General features: G+C 39.4%; 3 protein-coding genes across 6 annotated transcripts; 1 reads left to right on the top strand and 2 right to left on the bottom strand.

Moving 5' to 3' along the window:
* Window positions 1–2,661: 2,661 nt before the first annotated feature.
* Window positions 2,662–4,366, bottom strand: LOC145698773 (uncharacterized). Of its 3 annotated transcripts, none has more exons than XM_081775994.1 (3): window positions 4,237–4,366; window positions 3,337–3,556; window positions 2,662–2,976 (listed from the first exon to the last, which is right to left on the bottom strand). In XM_081775994.1, the coding sequence occupies exons 2-3, from the start codon at window positions 3,547–3,549 to the stop codon at window positions 2,734–2,736; spliced, it is 456 nt and encodes a 151-aa protein (XP_081632120.1). In that variant the 5' UTR covers window positions 3,550–3,556; window positions 4,237–4,366; the 3' UTR covers window positions 2,662–2,733. The 3 variants fall into 3 exon arrangements, with proteins under 3 accessions (XP_081632120.1, XP_081632121.1, XP_081632119.1); XM_081775995.1 differs by lacking the exon at window positions 4,237–4,366 and adding an exon at window positions 3,960–4,108; XM_081775993.1 differs by lacking the exon at window positions 4,237–4,366 and adding an exon at window positions 3,847–3,904.
* Window positions 4,367–6,431: 2,065 nt separating this feature from the next.
* Window positions 6,432–9,974, top strand: LOC145699355 (uncharacterized). 2 transcript variants are annotated; one of them, XM_081776623.1, is made up of 12 exons: window positions 6,432–6,874; window positions 6,920–7,040; window positions 7,406–7,554; window positions 7,620–7,723; window positions 7,771–7,862; window positions 7,907–8,105; window positions 8,171–8,231; window positions 8,301–8,669; window positions 8,756–8,779; window positions 8,956–9,196; window positions 9,238–9,625; window positions 9,674–9,974. In XM_081776623.1, exons 1-12 carry the CDS (start codon window positions 6,448–6,450, stop codon window positions 9,953–9,955), a joined length of 2,457 nt encoding a protein of 818 aa, XP_081632749.1. In that variant the 5' UTR covers window positions 6,432–6,447; the 3' UTR covers window positions 9,956–9,974. The 2 variants fall into 2 exon arrangements, with proteins under 2 accessions (XP_081632749.1, XP_081632750.1); XM_081776624.1 differs by lacking the exon at window positions 8,756–8,779.
* Window positions 9,975–9,976: 2 nt separating this feature from the next.
* Window positions 9,977–10,592, bottom strand: LOC145699356 (uncharacterized). Its single transcript, XM_081776625.1, has 2 exons — window positions 10,403–10,592; window positions 9,977–10,363 (listed from the first exon to the last, which is right to left on the bottom strand). The coding sequence occupies exons 1-2, from the start codon at window positions 10,575–10,577 to the stop codon at window positions 10,041–10,043; spliced, it is 498 nt and encodes a 165-aa protein (XP_081632751.1). The 5' UTR covers window positions 10,578–10,592; the 3' UTR covers window positions 9,977–10,040.

Here is a 10,592-nt window from a genome sequence, read left to right on the forward strand (position 1 = left end):
GCGATTCTTCAGAAGGCCCGATGTGCAAATTGGCTACAAACTCGTATCAAAAGAAGGAGAGAACTTTACGAATACCTTTATCAAGGAAGACTTGGTTCCTGCCTATAATAACGACAATGGACTCTACTGGACAAATCAAACCGTTATTTTAGGTCGGGTTAAAAGGAAAGGCTCTCGGTATATTCCGTCAATGACGGACTGTCAGACTAACGCTTCAAATCCATAAAAATTAGCTTTATTTTACGATTTCGATTCCTACGGTAGATTTTGAGACTGATAGCCTCTAGCCTAGATGGTTTCTCGCCCAACTTGCGTCTCATAAATAACCTGACCCATTTTCCCCGTAGGAATCAATGCAATCCTCAAAATCGTAGAAAAAAGGGCGCGCAGTTTTCATCAAAACAACCCAATAAAGTCTGTGTTGTTTTCGCCGACCCACTTCCTTACATCAATTTCAACGTCTCTTCCAATGGCAAGCTCAAAACCGGCTCGTTCATCGCCAAAAATGTCGTCTACACTTGGAATCTTTACGAAAAAACTGACAAAATTTTCTTCAATTGCTCTGCTTCCAATGCTTTTGGGATGACCTTCAATGGCGGAATGTTGTACCGAATTCAATCGTTTCAGGAGATTCTTGTTGAGTTCATTCCTGTTTGGCTCCCTCCATTGACGCTCTTTGCATTTGCGTTTTGCTTGTTCTTCGACGGCTGGAGAAGATACCAAAATGTTTTCAAATATGAGCTCGTCCCGCTCAAACAAGAAAATTTCCACCTTCGGCGAGTTGGCTACTGGTTTGGTTCCATCCCTCCTTATGCCAAGATTTACAACTCATCGAGCATCGAACTGGTTGAAATCATAGACGAGGGCTTTTTTGGCTCCGTTTTCTTGGCAATCTTGGAGAAGAAGAGAAAATGCGTTGTGAAAATGTCGAAAGAAGAGGAAGGAAATTTGTTGGAGGAGATAAACTTGATGTGCAGAATTTCGGACCATGGGAATATCGTTCAGTTGATTGGTGTTTTTGTAGATTCGCAGGTAAGTCACATGATACGAATTTAACCATCAACTTTTTCAGGACAAAAGAAGTAAGGGCCTTCCACTCCCAGTTCTAGAGCACGCGCTTTACGGAAACCTCCGATGTTTTCTCCGTTTTCAGCGTGGTCTCATCGACAACACAAAATCCCAACTTCCGAAGATCTCCATCAAACCCCCGTTTCTTCATCAAAAAGCGCTTGAAATCGCCCAAGGAATGGCACATCTGCAAAAGTTCAAAATCGTCCACGGCGATTTGGCCGCTCGAAATGTCCTCGTTTTCGAAGATTTGACGGTCAAGATTTCGGACTTTGGAATGTCGAAAAAACTCTCGCAGAATTACTACAGAAAGACTTCGAAGGGCATGCTTCCTTTCAAATGGATGGCTCCGGAAAGTCTCCGCGACGCGATTTTTACGGAGAAATCGGACGTCTGGAGCTTTGGAATTACGATTTGGGAGATTTTCACCCTCGGAGAAACTCCTTACGCTGCCTTGACGGCCGATGAAATTCTTCCTCACTTGAACTCTGGCTCTCGACTTGAGGTCTGTCTTTATTTTTTAATAAGGAACTGCATGTTTTTAGATATTGGAGAATATGCCAAGAGATTTGTTGGAAAGCTGCTGGCAGAAAAATCTCGTCGATCGACCATCTTTTGAAGAAATTTTGGATATTTATTTGACACAAATTTGAGCTCAAAGCTTGATTTTTATCAAAAACTTATAATAAATAATGACGTTTTCGGTTCGACTTGTGCAGATTTCGCTCCGTCGATCTACGACCATAACCATTATCATCATGTTTGACGTTAAATTCAACAGGGGATGAGCTTGATCACCATTCTGTTTCCAAGATACAAATCACTCTTCTGTTGCAGATGAGCGCAAAATAGAAGCATTTGAGCAAACATCGAAAATGAAAATTTTTGCGTTTTTTTTCGTGCTCTCGTTTGGGTTGAAAACTGATGATTTCTTGCTGAATCTTCTCAAATCAAAGATTGATCGAAAGTGGAGAAACCCGGCTGTGCGAAAAATTGTCAAACCAAACCTGTACGAAATGTTTTTCTGAAAATTAACAAGAAAAAACAAAGCTTTTTATTCTTGTTACGAATATGTTATACAAACTTGGACACAGTCGAAAGAACCGTCGGTATTTCGTTTTATAAATTACAGTCCTCCATCAAAAAAGGAGTGAAAGTATAGTATCACAGACATAATGGCAAAATAGAGCGTAGAAGATGCTATTTTGTAATGAATTATTGATAATTTGCGCAGATTTTCTCCTCGATCACCAAAAATTACCATTATGATAATTTCTTATATAACAATTCATTATAAAATCCGTCCTATGACGCCCATTCCACCCTGTTTCCGAGACTCGAAAACAGAATTATTTATTCTAATCAGTCTTCATTTCCCTTTATAACCCGAGCACAGAGAAATTAGAACAAACAGCGAAAAATGAAGATCTTTGCTTTTTTCTTCACGTTTTCCTTTGCCTTGAAAACTGACGATTTCTTGCTCAATCTGCTCAAATCAAAACTTGATCGAAGATGGAGAGCTCCGACTTCGAGGAAAATTGTCAAACCAACTTTGTCCGAACTTTTTTTCTAAATAAAATCTTCAAAAAAAAAAACCTGAAAATCCGATGTTTATTTATATATGAATTAACAAGCTGAAAGACACAGAAATGAGAAAATATACAGTCAGTCCTTTTTACGATGCTTTTCCAACTTTTTCATTTGCCTACACGAGTTTTCATAAATGCACATTGTCATGATCATAAACTTCAGGAGCGCGTAGAAAAACATGCAGACTAGAAATGTCGGAAATGCAGTTTTTGAACTCAGTGAAGCGGCGTTCTTTTTGTAGTTTCTCTGGCTCGTCGAGGCGTTTTCAAGCTCAAGTTGCTCCAAAATCTTGTGTGTTTCCGGCATATGATCGATGAACTTCAATTATTTTTTTATTATTGAAATGATGAAAAAGATTCGCGTATGAATGATCTAATAAGGCCGTCGTTAAAATGGCTTAAGGTGGTAGATATCAAGAATCGGATTTGCTGTCAGTGCTTTCTCAAATTTTTAACATAGTGACCCCCTTATTTTTTCGGCTCAAAATTTATTTCAGGCAATTATCTCTTTCCTATGGAAAAAGCGCGTCTTATATTTAAAACCCGTTAAGACCCTGACTCAGGGTCATCCTGAGACTCAGGGCTTGAGTCAGGTTTTTGGACAGGTTGCCTACAGTAGCCTAACTGTAGCCTTAGTGGAGAAGCAAGCGAGTGGGAAAAGATTTCGTTTAACATTTACCTGATTAAAATCCTTATCATGCTCATTGCAAGTCAGCTTCCCATCCGGGTGTCTCTCACACTTGACTTTTGGAAACTCTTCGATTTGCACATTCTCAATGCCCAGCATCTTAATGTCTTCCGCCCTCAATTCTCTCACGAAAGAAACATCCGTGTTGATGCCATCTATTTTCAGTGTCCCTTTGCATTCTCCGCGTAGAATCTTCTGTTCCATATTTTTTCTGAAAAAAAATGAAAATCTACAAAGTAAGCAGCTCTGAAATTGGGCAAAAGTTTATTAGGAGTACGCTCTGTTGGCTGGTCTGAGCGTCGAACATCGTAAATTTGGACGTTTCGCCCTTTTACGTTCAGAGTCATTCACTGGTTTTTATGTTCAAGGCTTCTTAGGGGAAATATATAATGAGTAGATGAACGTATTTTCGAAAAGTTGAATGTCCTAAAAAAAGTTTTCGAAAATTTTTCTGATGATTTTGACGCCTTAGGGCTCTACTATTTGATTAAAAAGACTTACGGGATTCGAAACATCCCTCTTTTCTCTAGAAATGATTGAAGGCACGCTGAAAAAGCGTTAACCCAGAGAAAGACAAGCGGTATAAATAAGTCACGTTCGTTGTTTTCTCCTACCTCGTGAAGCTTGTTTTATTGTCTTGTCTCTAACTCTTTCTTTTACTTTTTTAATTATTTATTCCGACCATTAAGAAACGCATCAATTTATCAACTCTAGCACAAAAAACCTAGTTGAGCTTGACTTGTCGTTATCACCTCGAGCAATTATCGGTAACCAAGCGGAAACAAAACTTGAAAATACACTTGCTCCCGTGGGAAACAGCCATACAGTTGGTCATGTGTTAGTTAACAATTTTTACGATGGTTTTTACAAATGGTCCTTGATATAAATTACCTGATAGATTACCGAAGTCTGGATCAATTGAAATTCACTCTAAATTTGTACTCTTAATTAATAAGTTCGTTCTCAAGGTTGATTATGGTCAAAATGGAGCGGTGAAAAACGATACCGCCCGTGACTCGCGTATTCTGAGCGCTACGTGGCTCTATTTTCAGAAACCGTCTGCGCACCACGAGGTAGGTTTTGCATGTGTTGCTGTTCGTGTTTCACCCCCGCGAGAGTTTCAAAGTAATAATTTTGCCGTAAGCTCTTTTCCATCTAAGAAATCAAGGATCCAACTAAATAAATTAATGCCGAAATGATAATTATTCGACACTACAATATCGTACTGTTAAAACAGTTTCAACTTGAAGCTTTCAAGCTAAATCAATATTCAATTTTACGGTTTGATTCATAAATGTTCCGGTCGTCCAAACTCAGCAAGTAACAATCGATTTTTATTTCATATAAGGACGACAATAAGCCGAAAGATTTCACTTTTGTTAATGAAATAACAGTTAAAAGTAACTACACATTTATTGGATAAAAAAGAAGTACAATGCAAGAAATTTTCTGCTAAGAAGAAACTTCTTTTAGAGAGCTTGAAACCACACTGTCACTTTGAAAATGAATCGTTAAAATAAGCTTCAATTCCATTTAGGTCCCAGGTACTTCGGTAATGAATTCATTGATAGAATATTCTTATATAAATAATTATGCTCAAAATTCTGTATGCTATAAATGAAACGTTACCCTCTCATATTTTTGCGTCAACTTAAGCGTTAAAAGATATATAAATAATATGACAAAAACGTTATAACTTATAAGAGACTCGTATATTGTTCTGCTATACTAACATTTTGCAAGAATTTCCCTGTTTACAAAGCCATGAATAAAGTAAAAGCCACTTGAGTTTATCATCTCATTGTTCCTCTAAAAGAACGGCCTTTGATTCCCAAAGTCGCCCATGACTAGGGTGAAAAAAACTTTGCACACTTTTCTTCCGAAATTCAAGATTTAACGATAAACGCATAAATCTGGAGAGTAGGCAAATACAGTGAGAAGCAGCAAGAGAACGTAAAGTCAGTTTACGAAAGAAATACTGTTTGCTTTTTTTCACGCGTGTTGATTTTAGTCTGAATATTTCTCTACGACTTTTTTTTCGGGCACACGAATGTGCCCCGGGCAAACAGGCACGCAAGAGTTGAGAAATACTAGTTGATCGAAAAATGGTAGAGAGTAAAAAGAAGAAAAGAGCACCGCCACCGAAACCTACAGTTACTCAAGATGGATCCAGAGATTCTGGAGTCGGGAACTCGCCGAAGGGCACAACACAGCCAGAAAAGACGAAGAAGAAAAGGGCACCCTTGCCGGCACCGGTTAAAGCGAGACAGCTGAGCAATAGTGGTCAGGCCGTAGCGATGCCGATAACAGGTTAATACAGTGAACCCCCTTATTTTTTATCATGTTTATTACTTATTTTTGCGGTAGTTGTTCAAGACTATCGGTGAGAATTCAAAAATTGAGCGTTTTACGCTCGTTTTTTTTTGAAAAAATGTCTTTTTTGACAAAAAAGTACTAGAAAAATGTTTATTTGAATTTTTTTCTTTCAGACATCAAAACCATCCAAAGCGGCAAAAGCAAACTCGTCAGTACTCAGGAATGCTATCAAAAACTTTTTGTCTTGTGAAAACTTGGGAGTAATGAACTCTTGATGTCTCTAAAGTTTTCGTCATCAGCTTCGGCTTAAAAATAATGCAAATATTAGTTGCACGTTGGAATTCGTTGACAATTGTCCAATAGATATTGAACGACCTTGGATTTTATCCGTTGTAGTCGATTTCTTTCTTGATCAGCAAATAAAGAAACAACAGAAGGAGAGCTCTTTATCGAGTATAGAAGGAGATGATTTTGGAGCTAGTCAATTTGCTGGAAATTCCAAAAATTTATCAAGAAAATGGATCAAAAAAAAACTTGAAGAAAATTTTTCTTCGTTGAAAGTTTTTGATCAAAAAAATGGCCATGAGATCATTAAAGTTCTGAGCTATCATCTCGAAATCCCATGTCTTTGCATATTCATAAATGCCTCTCATAATTCTCTCCAATGCAAATAGTAAGAGCTGTCCGTCAGATGAAAAAATTCTTCTGTTTACTTTTCGTATGTTTCACGAGCATCTACTGATAGTAATTTTTGATCCTGATGAAAGAATTACATTTTCCGAGCATATGATGGATGATGATGGGGATTTCTTTTCTGATCCAGTTTTTGGTACCGCTGAACCGACAAAAAATCCATCACCCGAACCAGAACCGAAAAAGGATGAAGAGCCAAAAGTTGAACCAGAGCCAGTCGAGGACTTTGAACCGGAAATTGAGCCTGAACCAGAAGTAGAACCCGAACCAGAAGTTGAAGAAGAGCCGGAACCCGAGGCAGAGCCAGAACCAGAAGTCGCACTTTCTGATGATGGGTCAACAGTTGATTACGTATCAGATATTGAAGAAGACCCAAAATTCCCCGAAAAACAAGTCAAACAAGCAAATGCTGATAGTAGCGAAAAACAGAAGCAGCAAACAAATCCAGGCGAATTCGAAGAAGAAACAAATTTCGACGATTTGTTTGGCAGCGATAGCGAGTTTACTGAGACAGAGGATTGTATGAAAAAGATTAGAGACGTGTGAAGATTCAAGCGCTTTTTAGTTTCTGAGAGGTCGGAAGAAAAAGAAGCAGATACTGGTTATTTTGAGGGAAGCACGAAGTCGGACTGTGATGGGAAATCAGACAGCATGGAGAAAGTTGAGAAAGAAACTGTCAAAATGATGTACGTAAATTGCGACTTTCCGGCTAAATTTTCAGCTTGATTTAACAGATTAATACCCTTATTTTATGATGACTCGAGAAAAATAAACTCTTTCTTTTGACTTTTGCTCCTAAAATAAGGGTGTCATTTTGCTAATTTTCGTTTAGATAAATTTGTTTTCGATCGTTACCCCCTTAATCCAAAAAGACAATCTCGAGTTGTTTTTGGGCCTGAAAAAACTTTCATAAATCCTTCCTCAAACAAAATGGACAAAGAAGTCAGTCACCTTAAGTTTCGTGAAAAGCTGCAGTGGCGAACTTATAAAGTCAACGAGCGTCTGATGATGCATTAATTGCCTTTCCGTTTTGCGTTAACGATTTGTTTAGCTCCGCAGCAGAACAAAAAGTCGAAGCTCGGCCCCCGATTCAACAAGAAAGAAAAACTTCCTTCACTATTGTGCCTGGAAAGGGGCAACTTGAGAAACTCCAAAGCCAGAGTATTTATGCTACTGTGAATAGAGCGAAGATTATGGAACAGGAACGGGATTTTAAACGAGTATTTTTCGGTAATAGAAGAAAAATGAAGTAAAAACCCTGAAAAAGACGAGCTCTCAAAAAGGACATGCAGCGATTCTGAACGAACTCAGTGCGCTAAAAGACCAAATCGCAGCCTTGAAAAATAAAAACTCCAAAGCGCAAGTTCCGGTAGTTGATCACCTCCCCGTCATTTTTTTTCGATAGTGCATTTTCAGTACACAGTGGTTAAAGCCGTCCATAAATTTCGAAATGAGCATGAGCGGCCAGTTCCATCCCAGAAACCGCCGATCGCGGCAAAGCCAAAAAGGCAAGATCGAATATATCTGGTATTTTCTTACTGTTAAATTACAGTAGAACAGGCAGCGCAAGCTTGCAACTGGACGAACAAGGCAACATTGTACGCCCAGGATCAGTTTCCAGTCAGCCAGAATCATCAAAATCGTCATCTCCCGTAACAGTAGCGCCAAAGCCAGTGACAACAATGCCGCTCGATCAAAACGGCAACATTCGCATTGTCAACAAGCCGCGAACCAACTCGACTACCTTTGAGGTGAGAAAAACTGATTTACAGAAACAGAAGAAAAAATGTTCAGAGAAATAATTATTGAATTTCAGATTCCAAAGCTGAAACAAGTTTATTCCAGCCAGCAGTATCAACAGATTCCGCAAAGTAATCAGGAAAGGTTTATTACAACAGATATGAAGGTTCAATTTTAAAACCTTGAATTGAAATAAAACCTCCTAAAGCACCAGTCTCCGCAGCCCGCGCAACCCCAGTTTCCCCAGCACATCAACCCTGGCCCCGGCTATCCCCAAATGGACCCCCGAATGTCTTTCCAATACATACCTCAGTACCAACCCTTGCCACAGCAGTTCCAACCCAGCCAGTCCATGGATGCGCAGCAGTACCAACAGTACATTCAACAACACCAACACATGATGCAGTACCATCAGCAACAACAACAAGCTCAAGCAGCTCAAGCTTATGGAACTTATCATCCTCATCAACAAGCGCCGCAGCAATTCCAAAATCACATGGCTCCTCAATCTAATCAACCTCAAGCTCAAAAGTTTCACCCGATTGCGGCGCAGCAAAATTATAATCCAAGTCGAGGTATATTCTTTATACTTCTTAGCGAACAAAAACAGCGTTTTTTTATCATTTTTCTCACAAAACAATTTTTGAACCATTTTTCATAGACACCTCGGATCAACTGGACATTGGTAACCCGTTCGATCAAGCCTCTTTCTAACTGTGTTTTTTTTCTCCAAAATTGCGCACTGTGATTGAAAGTCATGTGATTCTTCATGAGATCATGTGATTTTTAATTTCTTCATTTACCGAACTTGCGAATCTGAAATGTGATTTACTCTCGCTTTATTAATTTGGCTTGTATTAGGCGCAGCGCCCATTGATTCGGTTTATGGACCCTCGAGGAGCATTTCCGAGAGCGGCTCACTCGCTCGCGGCCAAATCAATGCCAACCAAAACAACTCGAGAATGATGAAAACTTCGGTGAACTCTTCCATGTCCAGTCCTTCGCCGTCAATGAGCTCTGAAGAGGGGGCCGCTCAGGATAACAAAACAAACGCGGCGTTTCCTTTTGGCAAGAAATTATCGCTCAAAAAGCCTCAACAACGGTTAGTCTTCCTTGTTATCAAAAACTGAATTCCGAACTAAGTGAACTCGTCGTGACCCAAACTCCCCGAGAGCAGTTATTAAGCGAAGTGCAAAGCATTGCTCAAGCTCGGGGCGACACGACTTCATCCATTCCGGCCGGTTTCGTCAGGCAGCTTTCGACGAGCAACGATGCTCAGAATTCCAACTCGATTTCCACGATGAACAGCTCTCCTCCTCCAGTGATGCTCAAGCCGGTGAGCGAGAGAAAATTGAAAGAAAAGAAGGAAGAATTGACCACACACGAAGAGTTGATGCGACAGATTCAAAGATCAAGATCAGTTGCGGATCAATACATTGCAGATGGAACGATCAAGGCGACGAATGGAGCTCCTCCTCCGCCACCACCAGCTCCAGTTCTTGCGCCACAGTTGAAAAAAGTCAATGTAAAGGTGAGCTTTTCATTATCTTATCCATTTCTTACCAAAAACTTTTTCAAGCAACTTCCAAAAGTCGAGCAACTAACACCTCAAGAAGCCCTCCTAAGCGAGATCCGCTCTCGTGGAAATAAATCTCAAGACTATGTCTACGACGGGACAAACACAGAACGAGTCAACCCCGACCAGCCTCCTCCTCCTCCTGCTCCTGTTTTGAATCTCAAGCCAGTTTCGAATACAACCAGCAGAAGTCAAAAGCCTCTACCGCCAAAAGAAGAAGACCCGAGGGACTTTTTACTGTCTCAAATCAGGGCAGGCTTTACGCTGAAACCTGTTCAAAATTAATTTAATAAACAAATTGTAAATACTAGTTTTTATTTGAAAAAAGTAGTGTCAGGACGAGAATAGGAATCAAAAATGAAGAATTGCCTTAGATGATATTTTTACTTTCGTAAACTTCGTTCGTGAGATTTGAAATCTGTTGCTGGTACCATTTCTTGTCATTTTCAAACTCTTCTTTTTGCGTAAGCAAATCATTATTTAATCTGACCAAATCCGAGTTCTCTTCTCTCAGGTCGGAGTTTTCTTCCCTCAGTTTATCTTTTTCGACTTCTTGCACATCTCTTTCTATCTTCAATCTCGTATTTTCTTCTTTCAGTCGATTTATTTCTGCTTGTAAATTAACATTCGCATCAGTAAGTTCCAAGTTTTCTCTTTCTGCATTAAATTTTTTCATCTCAATGTCCTCTTTTTCTGAATAAATTTAAGATATTTAGACGACCAGTAAACTACCTTTAAAAGCCCGATTTCGTTCCTCTTTAAATGAACTCATCTCCTCTTGAATTTTTTCGTTCGCGCTTATCAGGTTTTTTATGGTTTGTTTCATTCGATTCTCATTTTCAAACACTCCTGAGAGTCGTTTTGACGTTTCGATATGCGTTCTTCCTCCTCGAATTTGAAAACTCATCGGTTCGTCTTTTGC

This window comes from Oikopleura dioica, chromosome 2 (assembly GCF_907165135.1).
Source record: "Oikopleura dioica chromosome 2, OKI2018_I68_1.0, whole genome shotgun sequence".
Classification (NCBI taxonomy): domain Eukaryota; kingdom Metazoa; phylum Chordata; class Appendicularia; order Copelata; family Oikopleuridae; genus Oikopleura; species Oikopleura dioica.

Coding starts and splice junctions, on each gene's coding strand:
- LOC145698773 (XM_081775993.1), bottom strand. Junction 2,977..3,336: donor ATGATAAGGATTTTAATCAG/GTAAATGTTAAA, acceptor AAATAATTGAAG/TTCATCGATCATATGCCGGA.
- LOC145699355 (XM_081776623.1), top strand. CDS start 6,448: ATGATGGATGATGATGGGGATTTCTTTTCTGATCCAGTTTTTGGTACC. Junction 7,863..7,906: donor ATCGCGGCAAAGCCAAAAAG/GCAAGATCGAAT, acceptor GTTAAATTACAG/TAGAACAGGCAGCGCAAGCT. Junction 8,780..8,955: donor CTCGGATCAACTGGACATTG/GTAACCCGTTCG, acceptor GGCTTGTATTAG/GCGCAGCGCCCATTGATTCG.
- LOC145699356 (XM_081776625.1), bottom strand. CDS start 10,577: ATGAGTTTTCAAATTCGAGGAGGAAGAACGCATATCGAAACGTCAAAA. Junction 10,364..10,402: donor ACGAAATCGGGCTTTTAAAG/GTAGTTTACTGG, acceptor AAATTTATTCAG/AAAAAGAGGACATTGAGATG.